The sequence below is a fragment of the Podarcis melisellensis genome (genome assembly GCF_964234715.1).
Source record: "Podarcis melisellensis genome assembly, chromosome: 2".
NCBI lineage: Eukaryota > Metazoa > Chordata > Lepidosauria > Squamata > Lacertidae > Podarcis > Podarcis melisellensis.
The window spans coordinates 113,177,837-113,196,991 of NC_138529.1; the positions used below are offsets into that span (position 1 = coordinate 113,177,837).

General features: G+C 42.1%; 1 protein-coding gene across 1 annotated transcript in view; it reads left to right on the forward strand.

Annotated features, from left to right (window-relative positions):
* The window catches only part of LOC309363226 (uncharacterized protein), a 48,446-nt gene that overhangs the window by 16,877 nt on the left and 12,414 nt on the right, over positions 1–19,155 (forward strand). The window contains exons 11-21 of the mRNA XM_081899332.1: positions 2,248–2,710; positions 3,380–3,475; positions 3,799–4,029; positions 4,815–4,837; positions 7,225–7,343; positions 7,483–7,512; positions 10,842–11,414; positions 16,082–16,524; positions 17,035–17,130; positions 17,373–17,675; positions 17,942–17,964. Of these exons, the coding sequence (XP_081755458.1) occupies positions 2,248–2,710; positions 3,380–3,475; positions 3,799–4,029; positions 4,815–4,837; positions 7,225–7,343; positions 7,483–7,512; positions 10,842–11,414; positions 16,082–16,524; positions 17,035–17,130; positions 17,373–17,675; positions 17,942–17,964 (2,400 nt within the window). The remainder of the gene's footprint in view (positions 1–2,247; positions 2,711–3,379; positions 3,476–3,798; positions 4,030–4,814; positions 4,838–7,224; positions 7,344–7,482; positions 7,513–10,841; positions 11,415–16,081; positions 16,525–17,034; positions 17,131–17,372; positions 17,676–17,941; positions 17,965–19,155) is intronic.

The window sequence follows — 19,155 nt, forward strand, 5'->3', positions numbered from 1 at the left end:
AGACTTGCATGCACTCTGCCAACATGGGGAGTGACGTGGACGGGGAGTTGCCTGTACAAACGACACAGAAAAGGGTTGCACTTGTAAATCAGACCATGCTCAGAATATTCTTTTTGTCCAACATGTTTATAAATCTGTCACTCAGAAATCTGAACAATACATGCTAATTGTTTTTCCGGGGCTTGCCAAAGCGTACTTTGGAAATGGTGAAGACCTTGGTGTCAGAGTTTATTGACATAGACTGGCCCCTTTTCAAATACAGGGGTTTGAAAGTATAAAGGTATTATGTACTAAGTTATGGAAGAATGATTTTACCAAGAAGTTCCTTCTATTTTTTTTTTAAAGATTTTTATTAAAGTTTCAGAGATTTATATAAAAAACAAAACAAAACAAAAATACAAACAGACAATACACAAACAAAAAAGAACAGGTATAATTTCAATCCCTTATTTTTTTATAACTTACTTCCCCGACTTCCTCATACCTCCCCTTTCTGTATTCCAATTTCTAATTTGTTAATTCAGCAAATCCTTTCCCTTATTTTTCATTTAATTTTTCACCTTTCTTTTCATTTTACTTATCCATTACCGCTGGAAACCACGTAATTTCTAAACCAATGTCATTCTAACATTCATTAATTTTACAATGTTTCTTAAGATAGTCCTTAAATTTCTTCCAATCTTCTTCCGCTGTCTCTCTCCCCTGGTCTCAGATTCTGCCAGTCATTTCTGCCAGTCCCATATAGTCTATCACCTTCATCTGCCATTCTTCCAAGGTGGGTAGATCTTGTGTCTTCCAATACTTTGCGATGAGTATTCTTGCTGCTGTTGTAGTGTACATAAAGAATGTTCTATCCTTCTTTGGCACCAACTGGCCGACAATACACAAGAGAAAGGCCTCTGGTTTCTTCAGAAAGGTATATTTAAATACCTTTTTCAGTTCATTATATATCATTTCCCAGAACGCCTTAATCTTTGGGCACGTCCACCAAAGGTGAAAGAATGTACCTTCATTTCCTTTACATTTCCAACATTTATTATCAGGCAAGTGTTAAATTTTTGCAAGCTTGACTGGGGTCATGTACCACCTATAAATCATTTTCATAATATTCTCTCTTAGGGCATTACATGCTGTAAATTTCATACCGGTGGTCCACAACTTTTCCCAGTCAGCAAACATAATGTTATGACCAATATCTTGTGCCCACTTAATCATGGCTGATTTCACCGTTTCATCCTGCGTATTCCATTTCAACAGCAAGTTATACATTTTTGACAAATTTTTAGTATTGGATTCTAACAATTCTGTTTCCAATTTTGATTTTTCCACCTGGAAGCCAATTTTCCTGTCCAACTTATAAACCTCCATTATTTGATAATAATGAAGGCAGTCTCGCACTTTATCTTTTAATTTCTCAAAGCTCTGCAATTTCAGTTTATCCCCTTCTTGTTCCAAAATTTCCCAATATTTCGGCCATTTGGACTCCATATTGAGCTTTTTCACAGCCTTTGCCTCCATTGGCGACAACCACCTTGGGGTTTTATTTTCCAACAAGTCTTTATATCTAATCCAGACATTATATAATGCTTTCCTAACAATATGATTTTTAAAGGCTTTGTGAGCTTTAACCTTGTCATACCACAAATATGCATGCCATCCAAAAATATTGTTAAAACCTTCTAAGTCCAAAATGCCTGTGTTCTCAAGAAGCAGCCAGTCCTTCAACCAGCAGAAAGCTGCCGATTCATAGTATAGTTTAAAGTCTGGTAGGGCAAATCCCCCCCTTTCCTTTACATCAGTTAAAATCTTAAATTTTATTCTGGGTTTCTTGCCCTGCCAGACAAATTTCGAAATATCTTTCTGCCACTTCTTGAAACAGTCCATCTTGTCCACAATTTGCAATGTTTGAAACAAAAACAACATTCTAGGCAATACATTCATCTATATGACCGCAGGTTCCTTCTACCTACATGGAGGGGTCCCACAGTTCAGCTGGAGGCTAAAGATGGCCTCACTCTTGCTTTGTGAATTGTCTAAATTTTATACATTCAAATACAAGTTCTAGTTTTTATGGGAGTATTTCCTAATTTTTTGAAGGCCGAAGGATTGATTTTCTGTGGTGCGTGTGGGCCTACTATGTCTGAGGAGTTATTATGGAAGATACGTTTCATAAGAAAGTGAAATGCAGAGTTAGTTTTACTGGATGGGTGTGGAAACGCTCAATACTGAATAGTTTCTACCTTACAGGCATTTCCCTGCCTCTCATCTCAACAAAGCCACAAACTCTTCCTCTATCATGGGCTCATCCTCATCCACGGATATCAGAGAAGAAGCCACATGCCCCATCTGCAAGGAATATTTGACAGACCCTGTGACCGTGGACTGTGGTCACAACTTCTGCCGGGACTGCATTGTAAAGTATTGTAACACATGGGAACCAATGCTGGTGGGGGACTTGGAGTGTCCTGTCTGCAAAGCCCGGATGCAGAGAGGGAGTTTTCGCCCCAATTGGCAGCTGGCCAATATAGTGGAAAAAATAAAAATCACGGCACCAAATAAAGGGGAAAATGATCTGTGTAAGAGACACAAGGAAAAACTCCACTTGTTCTGCAAAGAAGATGAAGAATTGGTGTGTTGGGTTTGTGAGCGATCCCCAGAACATAAATCACACAGTGTGGTTCTCAAGGAAGAGGTTGCCCAGGAATACAAGGTAGGAAGTCATTTTGACACTTGCTAACACAACACTTTCATATCTTTCTGTGTGTCTGTGTGCAGAATATGCTGTCAATGTGGCTATGAAGCAAACATAATAAATTGCTAATCTGCACCTTAATGTGGATCAAAAATTGGGCCTAGTCTCTGTGCTTTTCAAAAACAAACATTTTGTTCTGCTTCAAAGGCAACTTTTTAAAAAGTGATTTTGTTTTTTAAAGCACCATTTTTTTCTGCACTTGTGCCAAAGGTTTCCTGTGTAATGTAGTAATAATAATGTTATGTAATAAGAGTAATAGAATGAAAGTTCTCAAGCAACTCTTGAATTTTAAACATACAGCAAAAAAAATCCTAGAATCTCCCAGAACAATTATCAGGGGGATATTTTTGTGCACTTGTGCCAAAGGGCTCCGGTGTAATGTAGTAGTAATAATAATAATAATAATCATGCTGGTTAATAAGAGTAATAGAATGAAAGTTCTCAAATGAGCCTTGAATTTTAAACGTACAGCAAAAAACAAACAAACAGAAAAAACCCTAGAAGCTCTCAGAGCAATAATCAGATAAAAATCTAATAGTAGGGGACCACACAATAAAAATATATGTAGAATACTGAAGGTCCCCACTCCCAGTCCTTATCCAATCTGATTTTTTGTTTTCTCTTTAGACACTCATCTGTGATCGCCTGGAGCATTTGAAGAGAGAGAGAGAGAAAATTCTGGCTTATGAAGCAGAAGTAGGAGAAGAAAGCAACAGCCTGCTTGTAAGTGTCACAATTACTACTAAGAGATCCAAGTATACTTGAAGGACCTAGGCTGGATCTATACTGATATGGAAAACACTATAAAAAACACTATTTTACAAATTAGTTCTCAGTGCAATTTCTCATTGGGACAGATCACAACTCTATAGGGGCCCCCTGGTGTAACATGTTTGTAATGCATATATAACCTTATTAGTCCAGTGTAGTTGAGTCCCAAGTCATGAGGTAGCCCCATTCCTGAGTGATTTACCATAACATTGTTAATGAAGGTCTTTCTAAAGACTCTGGCCTCTTCTTTTCCTTCTTCTTCCTGCTTCTTGCAGAAATCAACAGAAACTGAGAGGCAAAAGACCATGCAGAAGTTCAAACAACTGCACCAGTTTCTGGAAGAACAAGAAAAGCGTCTGCTGAATGAGATAGAAGAGATGGAGGAGGAAATCACAAGAAGAAGGGAGGAGCACCTGGCTAGACTCTCAGATGAACTCTCCTCTCTTGAATGGAGCATCTGGGAGATGGAGGAGAAGAGTCAGCAGCCAGCGAGTGAACTCCTGCAGGTGAGACTGTGGCAGGAACAGCCCAAAGTTCCTCTCTAATGGTTTAACCACACTTACCTTTTGCTGCACTCTTTCCAGGCACAGGGCAGTGCTTTCCCAGTCCCTACCAAAGCTTTCTCCCCCTCAGGCACATGATTTTGAGGGGGTGCGAGCCAGGCGCCCCCTTGCAGGGATCCCACCCTGCTTGGTACCAGGGGTCTTGCCACCACACCCCTGGCCCCCTCACAGAATGGCAGTGTTGGGGGGAAGCACTAGCCAAGGGCTGCATCTGTTAAAATCATCTTGGTTAAATTATCCTTGGAATACCTTCCAACAGTACAATTCTATGAAAAGCAAAGATCAGTGCAGTAAGAATGACAATACTGCCAAGTTTTTTGGTTTTGTTTCTTACTCTTCCTCTCTCGGTTGACTTGAGGGAATTGAAAAGCTGACAGAACAGTATAGATAATTTTATTTGGCAATGTAAGTGTCCCAGAGTTGATAATGTTAATATGCAAACTGTCCCACAGAAGAGAGGATTGGCAGTGCCTGATTTAGCTAAGTAGTGTGAAGCTGCTTAGCTAACTTTGTTAAAGTTCAGGATATCTCAGAAAAAGCAACTCTTTCAACTGGAACAGTTATCCATAAATTCCCCACTGGCCAAGATACATGGGATACCTAGGAACATTTAAAATAAAAAAGAACTGAACTTAAGATTGGAAAATAATGGAGAGAAACCAGAATTGTTAGATGCATCCATACCTATCCAGTGAATTTCATTCTGAGTTTCCTCTTTTCCCTTCTAGGATATTAGAAGAACTTTGCAGAGGTAAGGGGATCCTGCTCATCTCCATTAATATCACTCCCTGAAACTTCACAGGTAAACCGAGGACCCCTCCTTGAGCTTCTGGAGCCCCACTTCCTCCTCCACAGATCAGGGCCAAAGAACTGAAGAAGGGATCGAACAAGATATATTCTAAACCCCAAATTGTGTAGAAAAGTAATTAATTAAGTTTATTTGTTTGCAAATGTATTCCCAAAGCCAAGCCTGTTGCAAATGTAATTGCTAATTGCCTCTTGGAGATGATATATAAATGGTGCTTTAACACGGGGCCTACTCTGTATTTAAAGTGCTTTTTGGGGGAAAAGTTGCACTTAATTTTGTTTTGCTGGACTTTAGTCTAACAAACTCTGAGGTTTTTTCTAAAATCAAGCAGTATATATATTTTATGAAGTAAGCAAGCAACAGTATATATATTTTATGAAGTAAGCAAGCAACAGTATATATATTTTATGAAGTAAGCAAGCAACAGCATTGGAGGGGCAGGCACAGCCAATCCATATCCCTCCACCAACCAATTTTTTCTAAAACCAAGGCCTAACCGCAACCTTACAAGTTGTGATGATTTGCTACACAGTAGGCAAAAACCAAATGGCACCAGCCAATCAGCCAAATGCACAAAATTCCTACCAGATCCCTGCCCCAAAAGCAGACGACACCATGACAGGCATAGCAAGGTCAAACGCAACGAACGCCCCAAAATTAGGGAGGGTGGGCGGGTGATCCGATGTGCACAGCAAAAAGAAAAAGCTTGACGCTGCGCGCAGGGAATCTATTCAACCCAGGCTGTCAATCAAATTTGGCAACATCAAACTCTCCCCAGCAACCCGAGGAGTCCAATCACACTTTGGGCAAACCAAACCAACTTGCCCAGCAAGAGGGGGTGTCTGGTTAACCCCACTGCAACCCGTGCTCTCCATGAAGGAGAACACACTTTGCCAGATCTTGAGTTACCAGTTGGGAAATAATCTACAGTGGTACCTTGGTTTACAAACTTAATCCTTTCCGGAAGTCCATTCTTAAACCAAAGCGTTCTTAAACCAAGGTGTACTTTTCCATAGCAGCGGGGGACTCAATTTACAAATGGAACACACTCAACAGGAAGCGGAACATGTTCTGCTTCCAAGGCAAAGTTTACAAACCAAAACACCTAATTCTGGGTTTGCAGTGTTCTTCATCCAAGTTGTTCATAAACTAAGCTGTTCTTAAACCAAGGTACCACTGTATTAATTTTAGGGGTATCAATTATATTGACATCCCAGGTGAAATTAAGGATACTTTATGGCAGTACTGCGCCTTTTACCACAGGTGATTGCCAAACCAATTAGTGTTATTTCCTGTCATGTTTTGTTTTACTTATATAATGTTTGTAATGTTGTTCTTTAAGGGCCTGGATTGGCTTTTGACAAAAATAAAAATATGTTTCTTCTGTATATTCATGAAAGATCTGGCTTAACCTATGAGGACTCGGGCTCAACAGCCAAGGATATCTAAGTTGTCAGCAAGATCCTACCAACCTCAAGACAAAAATACTTTGAGTTTAGAAAGGTATATTCTGGGTGTGGTTTTTTAGCATGTAGTAAAACCCTTTTAGGGACATGGGTGGCGCTGTGGGTTAAACCACAGAGCCTAGGACTTGCCGATCAGAAGGTCAGCGGTTCGAATCCCCGTGACGGGGTGAGCTCCCATTGCCCGGTCCCTGCTCCTGCCAACCTAGCAGTTCAAAAGCACATCAAAGTGCAAGTAGATAAATAGGTACCGCTCCGACGGGAAGGTAAATGGCGTTTCCGTGTGCTGCTCTGGTTCACCAGAAGTGGCTTAGTCATGCTGGCCACATGACCCGGAAGCTGTACGCCGGTTCCCTTGGCCAATAAAGAGTCACACACAGTTACCTCTCACCTCTGGGGCTACAAAAAAGAGAGCAGGAGTTGGGCTGTTTACCATGTTTACCATGTTCCTGAACATATCTCAGCTGCAATATGTAACTTCAAGGTGTCACTTGGGTTCATGATAAGAGGATAGAAGGAACATTTCACTTTTGTCAACAGCAGCAACCATCTTTTTCTCCTCCACAATTTGATTGCATGTTGTAGGTAATGCAGCCAAAATTGAAAAGCTCTGAGCAGGGTGGTATCACTTGATTCTACTTCTCCATTTGAATAGATGTTAAGTGAGGAGACTCAGAGACCTGAGGCTGCTCCTTTGGCTGTTCAGATGTCTGGCTTTGGAGTCTATAGCAAGGAGGAATCTTCTCCCCTCATTGCCTACCTCTCCTTCTTGGCTTTCTGCAGTTTCCTTCCTCCTTTCAATTCCTTTCTTTTGCTGCACTGAGAAATTCTGGATTTGAATGGGTTAACCTTTATTTCCCCCATCAGGTATGAGCAAAAGGGGACATCTGAAAATCCACCGACTTTTCCAACAGAATTGAAGAGGAAGATCTCAAAATTTTGGATTGCAAATCCCATTCTATATGTTGAGATGGAGGAAATAAAAGGTAATGAAGAATGGCTGCAAGGATTTTACACTGGACATTATATTAGTCCAAAATATGTTATGAAGTAAAATTTTTGTTGTGGAATTATTTGCGGTATAAAAGTCTAGCTCTCAAACTTTATATCTCTTTGCTTCCTCAGATGCTCTGTTATTCGGACTGCATCAGAAAGGTAAATTTGGGGTGAAGGACCAAATTCAAGGTGGAGTTGGGGACTGGTATTTCAATGGGACTCAGAGGTCTGTCCTGTCCTTGGTGTTATTCTAGAAGAGGGAAAAGAAGTATTTTTCTATTGCCTTTCCTGCTTCCTCTGACATGTATATCTTCATCCACCCTTGTGGATGAGAGGTTCTAGAATCAATCTAGCTTGACATTAGCATGTTGCAAACTGGCATTTACTTTTCTGGATTAAGAAAAAATACATTTTTGTGCTCCTAGAGGGTTAGTGTGTTTGCAGCCTCAGTCTTCTCCTTCCTCTTTTGCTTTTGCTGGATTCTTTGATCTTGTCCAAATTAAACATGATTTGACTGTTAATTGGCACTTTTGTTTCATTCTAATTAGTGTGTATGGTCCACATACACACATAGTGGTACCTTAGTTTAAGAACAGCTTAGTTTATGAACAACTTGGATTACGAATGCTCAAACCCAGAAATAGGTGTTTTGGTTTGTGAACTTTGCATTGGAAGCAGAACATGGGAACGGACATCCGGAACGGATTAAGTTTGTAAACCAAGGTACCTGTACCATATTTACTCAAATGTAATGCGCACCGTTCTGGTCAAATTATGTCACAAAGATTAGGGTGCGCATTATATTTGATGGCACATTTACATTTACCCAAAAACACTTTTTTTGGTTTACCTATGAGGAGCAACTTCAGTCTTCTCCATTCACTCAGTAGGTGTTCCCTGTTGCATTTGTCCTCGTCTTCTAATTTATTGATTTTAATCATGCGGATTATTTACCAACAGTTTATTTGCACACAGAGATGCCGGCTTCTACTTTTCAACTTGGGCCTAATCCTGTGTTCATCAGGGTCCCTCAATATCGCCATAGATTCTGGAACTCACTAGGCATGGGTCCCTGGCAGATTTTTAAATAAACATTTTTTTAAAATTAGTAATTAACAATTTCTTTTCAATTGTTCCACTGCAATACACCATATATAAGCATCAAGAAATGTAAAACACAACCTATTAACAAATAATGAATTAACAGAGTTTAAATCTTGTTTAGATTACTGTGATTAAAGGCTTTTGTTGGCCGTGGCTGGTTCAGAAAGCTTTGTCAGCTGTGGCAGCATTGGCAGGAAGGTTGTGGCTTTGATGGCAATATGGTTCAACAATTATTAGGGTTTGGGGGGGTGTCTCCTTAAAAAAGCTCAACAACTTTGTGGGTAAACTATACTTTGACCGTATTTTTACTATTTTAAATATGGCAACCCTAGCCAGTAGGCTCCCACTACAGTCAGCTTGTCCTTGATGTCCTAAAACCGCCAAGTTCAGTTTCTGCACAGCTTGTTTCAAGATGCTTAAATATAAAAATACAGGTGTGTTTTCAGGACATTAAAGAGCTTTAAGATCACTTCCTGCCTAAAGTAACTGACGTGGACCTGAGTGAAAACTATATACACGATATTTCTGGTGGCCAGGGTGAGAACTTCAATACATAACAATTATTGTAACTCACTCTATGTGGGGCTGCCCTTGAGACTGACCCAGAAACTCCAGTGGGTTCAGAATGCCACGGTGAGACTCCTTACGGGGTCCTCGCTGCAGGATCACATTCACCAGCTGCTATACCAGCTGTACTGGCTCCTGGTGGAGTACAGGATCAGGTTTAAGGTGCTGGTTTTAACCTTTAAGGCCCTATACTGCCTAGGACCCTCGTACCTACAGGAACACCTCTCCTGGTATGTCCCAAGGAGGACCTTACGGTCTTCAAATAAAAACATCTTGGAGATCCTGGGCCTCAGGGAGGTTAGGCTGCCTCAACCAGAGCCAGGGCTTTTTTGGCCGTGGCCCCGATCTGGTGCAATGCTCTGTCACAAGAGACTAGGGCCCTGCGGGACTTGACATATTTCCACAGGGCCTGCAAGACAGAGCTGTTCCACCAGGCCTTTGGCCAAGGCACAGTCTGACCCCCTCCTTCGGTAATCCTCACAGAACTCTAGCCCAATGGTTGCTATTAATTTGATTTTGAATTGATTTTAGAATGAACTGATTTTAGAATGCATTTCAATTAATTGATTGTAATTTTATGTAAACTGTTTTACTTTTATTGTTGTTAGCTGCTCTGAGCCTGGCTTCGGCTGTGGAGGGCGGTATATAAATAAATTTATTATTATTATTATTATTATTATTATTATTATTATCATTAATAATAATAATAATAGCAATAACAACAACAACAACAACCAGCAGGGCATGTGCACACAGAGCTGACTGCTTCCACTTGTTTTCCCAACCCAGATAGTGTGTCAAGAAACACAGACAGGCAACTGTGCATTCTCAGCACACACTTTTTAATGTGGTTTCCATGTGAAGTATTCTGGTTTGGGTCCCAACCAGGGAAGAATGGATAATTAAGATCATGGACTATGCTGAAATGGCAAGACTGAACGGGAGAATCAGAAACCAAGAAGATGAGAAATTCAATAAAGAATGCTGAAAGTTTATAGACTATCTCAAAGAGCACTGTAAACATTTAAAAACATTGACAGGACTGATATAACATTTGTATGAATTTGATGGTTAAAATGGGATATAAACAAAATTTAGATAAATATAATAAATCAACAGCAGTAAAATAAATCAACAGCAGCATTGAGTGCAGTGGTCTGGAGCTCAGTTATCCCCACATTATTGCATTCTCTTCATATCGGGTGAATCCAAACCTACAGTGGGGAAACACTGAGACTGGATTATACAAATTAATTGGGAATGCAAACTGCTGCAAATACAAAGTGCTTTGTGGATAAGACCTTTGTTCCTACGCACAAGTGGGGTCCTGCAGCTTCAGAGCAGTTGAAGATTCCAGGCAGGAACAGGCAGCCTGCAGTGTTTTAAGGGTGTTTATGGAGACTGGGAAAAACACATGAAAAATGACTCTCTAGTTCAATCTCCATCACACATGGGCAAGGGAAAGTTTTTCTCCACTTGCCCCATCCATCCATCCCTCCTCTCCTTCACTGGATAGAAGAGCTGAGGGAATATTTTCTGGGTTGTTTTGCTTCTTGTGTGACTGGATTGACAGGAGGACACAATAAAAGGAGCAATAAAATAAAATAAAATAAAATAAAAAGCCACAGGGAAGGTATTTATTCTGAGGTCAGTCTGGGAGAAAGAGGGGAGGGTCCCAATCCTGTATGAAAAGTGAGGAAGCCCCATTTATCTTAGCGGAAATTTGGTTCTTCTGGGTGTTTCTTGGATCAGGATGTCTGTCTCTGCCTCTTGGCTGATTCTGTCTCTCTTCACTTTTCCCATCTTCTCCCCAACAGGAAATGTCACTCTGGATCCAGACACAGTCCACCCGATTCTCAGCTTGTCTGAGGATCGGAAAAGTGTGAGATTGGAAGACAAGCCTCAAATCCTACCCAACAACCCTGAGAGATTCAGTGACCGGCCTTGTGTGTTGGGACGTGAGGGATTCACAGCAGGCAGACATTTCTGGGAAGTCACTGTGGGAAGTGAGCAATATTGGGTTTTGGGGGTCGCCAGGAGGTCTGTGAGGAGAAGGAGCTTACATTCTATGACAGGCCACTTAGATCCCTTTCATATCTCATCAGCTTTGAAATTAAAATATGACATAAGCCCTGAGGGAGGGATCTGGGCTGTGGGGAAGTGGGAATGCAAGTACTGGGCCTGCACCTCCCCGGATTACTTTCTTCTGCCCCTGAGTGAGGAGCCCAAAAGGATTCAAGTGTCTCTGGACTATGAAGTGGGGCGTGTGTCTTTTTCTGATGCTGACTCAGGAGTTGAACTCTACACATTCTCAGGAACCTCGTTCTCTGGGGAGACCCTCCTCCCTTACTTTTTTCTGTGGGGATCTGAAACCCACATCAGGATCTCTAGTTAAGAGCAAAATTGACATCTTTCCAGGTGCCCTGTGAGAGGAGTCATTCCAGTCACACTCGGAGGAAGCTACAAAACAAAATCTGGGATTTTCTTTTCTTTTCCCTTCCCTTTCCCAGAATTTCCTCTGCAGTGGAGTCCTTAAAGAGAGGGAAACACTTTAATTGTCCCAATAAACAACCTATTCCTCAAAAGGATTCACCCACCACCCCCTGCAATCCTGGTTCTGTTGTTCACCTTCCTCTCATGACCAGACCTCCAATGGTTGTTAAAATGCCCACATAATTGCATTAATAGATTACTGGAAAACAATTCCCCCAGCCACCTTTGAAACTAAAGCTCCTAGTCTTGTGGATCTCAGGCAGGAAGGAAATAAGAAGACTGTCTGTGAAGCCCCAACTTCCAACCCTTTGCAAATGCAGCCTCCCCATCTCCACACTTCCTCAGAGAGAAATCTCACTGAATTCAGAGATTATGGGAGTTGTAGTTCAGCAACTTGGCTATGTCTGCCCTATATAATTCACATGGCATCATTCCTGTGGCTCCCAACCTAAATGTGGGATAATCCCCCAAAGAGGGTCTTTTCAGTATTACCTGCATCTTATTTACCTCCCCCTGCCCTCGCTTTTAATAATTATGGTTTAATATACTTGAATTCTTGTAACTATTTTGTTTTCTCTATTGTTGATTTTCAGTGTTGTTCATGACCTTATGTTGATTTTTATGTTTTTACATTGTGGTGTTGGTACAGCTTTTCTGTTGTTGATTTTTAATCAGCTATATTTGAATTTGTGAACAGCCCAGAGTGCATGGTTATATGGGAGGTATATGAAAGCCCCCAAAATGAAACCGTCTAAAAGAAAAGTTCCAAAACCTCCCTAGCAGGCTGTTGAAGGGCCCCTTCAGACTGGTGGGCTTTTGCTGGTGTTTGTTGCAAGATGTCATTGATGGAATAATAGTGCATTAGCCATGGATTTATTCTGGACCATCTATATAGCTGCTTTAGTAGCTATTCCGCGATATGTCCAGAATGTTACCCTATTATTGCCATTTGGAGGGGCACTCTTGGGCTGTAAGGGAATAAAAGGGGACCAAAAGAAAAACCTACAACAGAACATTACTGGTATGAAAATTTATAGGATTTCAGCAGGAAGTGACAGGACATGGACTGATCAGAAAAGAAACAGATATGAAGACTGCAAAGCTTTGTGGGCACAAATAGTATTAAAACTGGGATTGCAAAGACTTCCCAGATAGCATCATGCACAGAAATCATCACAAATACACAATAAAAGGAATATGCATAAATCCTGGGAGTGTTTGCATTCTGTGTTGGAGTGGGATGATTTCTGACAGCAACTCTGGGTGAATGTGGGCTGAGGCTGTAGAGCATCTTAGTAAAAAAAGAAAAAGAAAACCCATTCTACCTACTGTTTTAATATATTCAAAGCTGGCATCCATCTTAAGCCAAATCGGAAGATTGCAGCACCTGCTGTGGCTGTAGAGACTGATGTAGGAGAGACATGTTTTGTGTCAGCTGGGGCAGATGAAGGTGGCTAGTTGTGCTGCTGCAGATGCACCAGGGCGTTTCTTCTGTTGATGCTCCTCCTAGTGGTCATTCCTCCTCTGGCCGCTGCTATGGATACATGACCTGTCTGTCTGTCTCTAGGCACTGCAATTACCTTCAAGGGAAACAAAATGGCAGGTGGATGTTGCCAGCTTTCATGTCATGTTTGCAGATATCTTTGTAACGCAGAATTGGTCTGTCGTTGGGCCTGGTGCCTGAAGTCAGCTCCCAGCCAGATCAGATCCCAGAACAGAGCAGGGGATTGCTGTGTTCAGGCCAGGAAGAAAGAGCTGTCTCCGTTAAGCACTTCTTTCTCTGCTTCCCCACAATGCTCTTGATTTGCATTCTCTTATTCATTCAAAAATAATTTACATATCAACCCTAAGGGCAACATACTCCCACAGTATACAGGCATCAGAAGCAATGTAAAGCAACTGAGGCTGCTCAAGAGACCTCTAAGAAAGCTGTGCAGGCCTGCCAGGATAAAAACAGCAACAGCCAATCAGGTCAGCCCTGAAATGGCGAGCCATCTGCACACAGGGAAACTCCCACAGACTGAAAACTGAGAAAGTCAAAGTCAGCCATGCCTTCACTGTGAGGCAGCAGCCATGGCTGGTTCTGGGGGTCCCGTCCAGGATCTCTGTGCTGAAGCCACTTGTCTCTTCTGCCTGGATAGCCTGGATCCAGTGAACACTGTGGGGGGCAATAATTTCAGTCAAGGCTGCTTGAGCTAGTATTTGGGGGGTGGGTAGCCCATAGCCTTCCTGCCCTCAATGCAGAGAAACAGCCCAGTCCAAGGAATCTCATCCCAAATTGGAAACTGGAAATGTGGATGATTTGGACCCCTTCCAATTACAATTCCCATCATGGGTCCGAAACAGCACTGGTTGCACTGGACAATGATTTGTAGCAGGCCAGGGACAGAAGTTTCTCCCGTGCTGTCTAGGCATGGGTCAAAGCAGTTTCTTGTTTGTCCCTCTGCTCTCCCTGGGAAAACCCGCTGAATTAGGAACAAATGTCAATCCTCAGAAAAACCAATTGATCTTTTCCCCAATTGCAAACAGCAAGCAGAGGTGGGTGTGACCCCCAAGTGGGTCCCTGGGGTCGGGTCTGCCCTAAAGTACTGCCCTGATAGCATTACGGATAGGAGGAGGGGAAGAGTCAGGGGTCCAAAGCAGGAAGTGAAAAAAGATTTCTTTTTCTGCGTCCTGAACAAAATGGGTGTGGTGGAGCATTCAGGCAAAGTTCAAAGCTTTCATTTATTAACCAAGCAATGTCACATTTATGATAGCTTACCTGTTCAGGGACCTGTTCAGGGGGGAAAGCATGGTGTTGTTTTATACAATTATAAATATATGCCAAAGGCCTGTTTTTTTCTTATTCTTTTTGAAAAAGAGCCGTTCATGTTTGGGGTGAGATGAGGTGGTGAGCAAATGGTTGTTCTGTTAGGAGGACAAAAGGAAGCTGAGCTTTCCCAGCAGACGAAAAGAACTGTTGCTGGTTGTCGTCACAGCTGTACAAAGTGCACACCCTTTGCCCCTCCCTAAAGAAAGGGGAAGGAGACAGGAGAAAGAACGGCTGGGAAGAAGAAGCAACTTCTCCTTGATCAAGTACACCATCTCCCTGCCCACAAGAGAAGCTAGTCTGGGGGTGAGTATCTGACAACCAAACCCCACTGCATGTTCCCTGGCTGCCCTTGGCCAAAGCAGGTCTATTTTCATTCAATTCCCAATGTGTATAGAGGAGGCTTTTAACTGTTCCTCTCCCTTGCCTTCCCCCACCATTCAGCTGAAAGTCAAGCCCCTATGGGAATGCTGTTAGCTCTGGGAGAAGAGCTCCCATGGGTGTCAATGGATGTCTTGGCTGGGCACCCAAAGGAGGGCTTGGAGCCCTGCAATGGCTTCTGTCCTTGTCTGTCACCTCGGTGCCATTCCTGGGCCACTCTTGATGCAGCGCCAGTAGAGTGGACCTGGACATGAATGTGAGATTGTGTAGAATTGATAAAAACAAATGGAAACTCATAGAAACTTTCTAATCATTTGAGTTGTCTTGTCTAGATAAGAATGTTGTCAGCAGGCACTGAAAAGAAGACTGTGAAGGTGCCTGCTTGATATCAACAGGAAGGCCGTTCCAAATGGTTGCTGACACCATGCTAAATGATTGAGTTCTGACAGATGCAGTGCAGGTATTATGTGGCACCTGTAAAAGTGCCAATTCCTCTAATTGAAGCAGTCAAGTGGGGTAAGGTGACCTTGTAGGTAAAGAATGAATGAGTGTGCAAACTGAGCTGTTGAGTTTCAAGCAGTGGGACTGTTATACAGAAATTAGGGATTGACTTTTACAGCCCGTTTCTCCATCAAGGGACCCAATATCCCTTAAGTCCATAATCAGTCAGAGAAGAATGAGGGGAGGGGGGAACCAGTTGAGGAAAGCAAAGAAAATATTTGTTTTCTGCTACAATAGAGTCCCTTCCCCCCGCCACCACCACCACCACCTTGCAAGGAAGTGAAGGGACCCAGAGTAAAAATGTGCAACAATTTTTAAAGATTTCAGAAATGGCCCAGCCCTTATCCAAGGACCACCCAAAGTCATCATACAAGTACCAAGCATTTTGCATCTGTTCGATTGGCATGCGAAGGTGCCATACACTGTTTTTGGTCCAGAATGGGGACAGAATTGCATGCACTCTGCCAACATGTAGGATGCCGTGGATGGGGAGTTGCCTGCACAAAGGACGCAGAAAAGGGTTGCACTTGTAAATCAGACCATGCTCAGAATATTCTTTTTGTCCGACATGTTTACAAATCTGCCACTCAGAAATCTGAACAATACATGCTACTTGTTCTTCTGGGGCTTGCCAGAGCATCCTTTGGAAATGGTGAAGACCTTGGTTTCAGAGTTTATTGACACAGACCTGTCTCTTTTCAAATACAGTGATTTGTGTAATAGGACCAATTGTGGGGGCTCCATTGCATAAAAAAGTGAAATGCATTGTTAGTTTCTCTGGAAGGATATGGAAAAGCTTGATGCTGAATAGTTTTCCCCTTTCAGGCATTTTCCCCGTCCCCTGTCCCTTCACGTCCTGCTGCCATCCTGCAGCCGCCTCTCATCTCAACAAAGCCACACATTCTGGATCCGTCATGGCCTCAGCCCCCCCATCCACGGATGTGGGGGAGGAAGTCTTGTGCCCCATCTGCAAGGACTTCCTGACAGACCCCGTGACCTTGGATTGCGGCCACAACTTCTGTCAGGGCTGCATCACCAAGCACTGTGAGGTACGGGATGAAATTGACATGGGGGACTGCAAGTGTCCCGTCTGCACGGTCAAGATCCAGAGCAGAAATTTCTGTCGCAATTGGCAGCTGGCAAATGTAGCAGAAAGACTCAAGCTCCAGAGAAAGCAACTATGTGAGAAGCACAAAGAAAAACTCCACCTGTTCTGCAAACAAGATGAAGAACTGGTGTGTTTGTTTTGTCAGCAATCCCCAGAACATAAATCACACACTGTGGTTCTCAAGGAAGAGGCTGCCCAGGAATACAAGGTAGGAAGTCATTTTGACACTTGCTAACACAATCCTTTCATATCTGTGTTTATGTGTGAGTGTGTATGTGCAAAATATGCTGTCAATGAGGCTGTAAAGCAAGCATAATGAATTGCTAATCTGCACCTTAAAGTGAATCAAAACATGGGCCTGGTCTCTGTGCTATACAAAACAAAACAAAACAAAACAAAACAAAAACTTTGTTCTGCTTCAAAAGCAACTTTTTAAAATGTAATTTTGTTTTTAAAAGCACATTTTTCTGCACTTGTGCCCAAGGGCACCTGTGTAATGTAATAATAATAATAATAATAATGCTGGTTAATAAGAGTAAGAGAATGAAAGCCTTGAATTTTAAATGTACAGCAAAAAACAAAAACACACAGACCCTAGAAGAGAGCAATTATCAGATAAAAATCTAATAGTGGGGGACCACACAATAGAAATATATGTAAAATACTGAAGCTCTCCACCCCGCATCCTAATCCAATCTGATATTCGTTTTTTCTTTAGACTCTCATCTGTGATCGCCTGGAGCATCTGAAGAAAGAGAGAGAGAAAATTCTGGCTTATGAAGCAAATATAGGAGAAGAAAGCAACAGCCTGCATGTAAGTGTCACAATTACTACTAAGAGATCCAAGTATACTTGAAGGACCAAGGCTGGATCTATACTGATATGGAAAACACTATAAAACCGCTATTAAAAAAAATAGTTCTCAGCGCAATTTCTCATTGGGACAGATCACAACTCTATAGGGGCCCCTTGGTGTCACATGTTTGTAAGGCGTATATTAGTGCAGCGTAGTTGAGTCCCAAGTCATGATGTGGTCCCATGATTGAGTGATTTACCATAACATTGTTAATGAAGGTCTTTCTAAAGACTCTGGCCTCCTCTTTTCCTCTTTCTTCCTGCCTATTGAATAAATTAACAGGAACTGAGAGGCAGAATACACTGGAGAGGTTCAAACAACTGCACCAGTTTCTGGAAGAACAAGAAAAGCATCTGCTGAATGAAATAGAAGAGATGGAGAAGGAGATCACAAGAAGAAGGGAGGAGCACCTGGCTAGACTCTCAGATGAACTCTCCTCTCTTGAATGGAGCATCTGGGAGATGGAGGAGAAGAGTCAGCAGCCAGCGAGTCAACTCCTGCAGGTGAGACTGTGGCAGGAACAGCCCAAAGTGCCTCTATAATGGTTTAACCACACTTACCATTTGCTGCACTCTTTCCAGGCACAGGGCAGTGCTTTCCCAGACCCCCCCCCAATTCCTCTTTAAAGGTGAAGCACAACCAATGGCAAATAGGGTTTTCTGTGCATTGCTGTTTAGCCCAATTGAGCTTTAAAGAGCAGATGGGTCTTCATTACAGGGCCTGTGGTAGGCAGTGAATTCCATTCTGACTTTCCTCTTTTCCCTTCTAGGATGTTAGAAGAACTTTGCAGAGGTAAGGGGATCCCGCTCATCTCCATTAATATCACTCCCTGAAACTTCACAGGTAGACTGGGAAAGAATATAATATGAGGATTATAAAGTGGAGAGTTACCTGTCACCTGTGGGGCTAAAAACAGGGAGCAGGAGTTGGGGTGTTTATCATGTTCTTGAACATATCCCAGCTACAATATGTAACTTGAAGGTGTCACTTGGCTTTATGATAAGAGGATGTCATTGTTTAGTCATTCGTGACCCAATGGACCAGAGCACGCCACGATAGAAGGGTCATTTCACTTGTGTCAACAACAGCAACCATCTTTATCTCCTCCAAATGTTTTTTGCATGTTGTAGGCAGTGCAGCTGAAATGGAAAAACTCTGAGCAGGGTGGTATAACTTTATTTTATTTCTCCATTTGTGTAGATGTAAGTGAAGCGATTCAGACAAAGTGTAGCACCCTGCTTGTGGTTAACGCTTAGCTGGAAAGAAATATTCAATGCAGCAATAGAGAAATTAAAATAATAATTTATTTGTCAGACAAATAAATGAGAGGCACAGTGGTATATGGTTACCAAGCTCTGGCCTGCCTTCCTGCCATTATGGCCAGCACTTATATTCCCTCAGCCCAGCCCCCTTGCTCCTCCTTTGGCTGCCTCTGTCCAATCAGCCTGGTTGAAATTTCTATTGGCTGATTGCTAGAACCAATCCTAAAAGATACACCCATTTCCTATTACCTTTTATGGGAGACAGAGAGCTATATTTCCTTCTATTTATAATTGGCAAACAAGTAGCCATTAACCTCTACAAGGCACCTTAATTACCAGATCACCTTTGCCCCCTTAATTCTAAAATAGAGCAGGTGGCTAAAACAGATGGTGGGGTATTTTTATCTTGTTCATCTTTTTACACATCAGTTATGAAAGATCTCCTTCTCTGGAGCCATATGTCAGGAGTGCTCTGATGGTGTTTCCTGCCTGGCAGGTGGCTGGGCTCAATGGCCCCTGTGGTCTATTCCAACTCTATGATTCTATGAAATAAGAATCTAACATCTAAATTTCTTACTTTCTAAATCCTTTGCATAATTACATTTAAGCCAATATATTTCATACATTAATATATATAGCTTTTTAGAAGGAAAGGAACTTAGTAAAAGCTAAGCTAAATTCTCTCTAAATTCTCTAAAGCTTCAAAGCAGTTTCAGAGAGC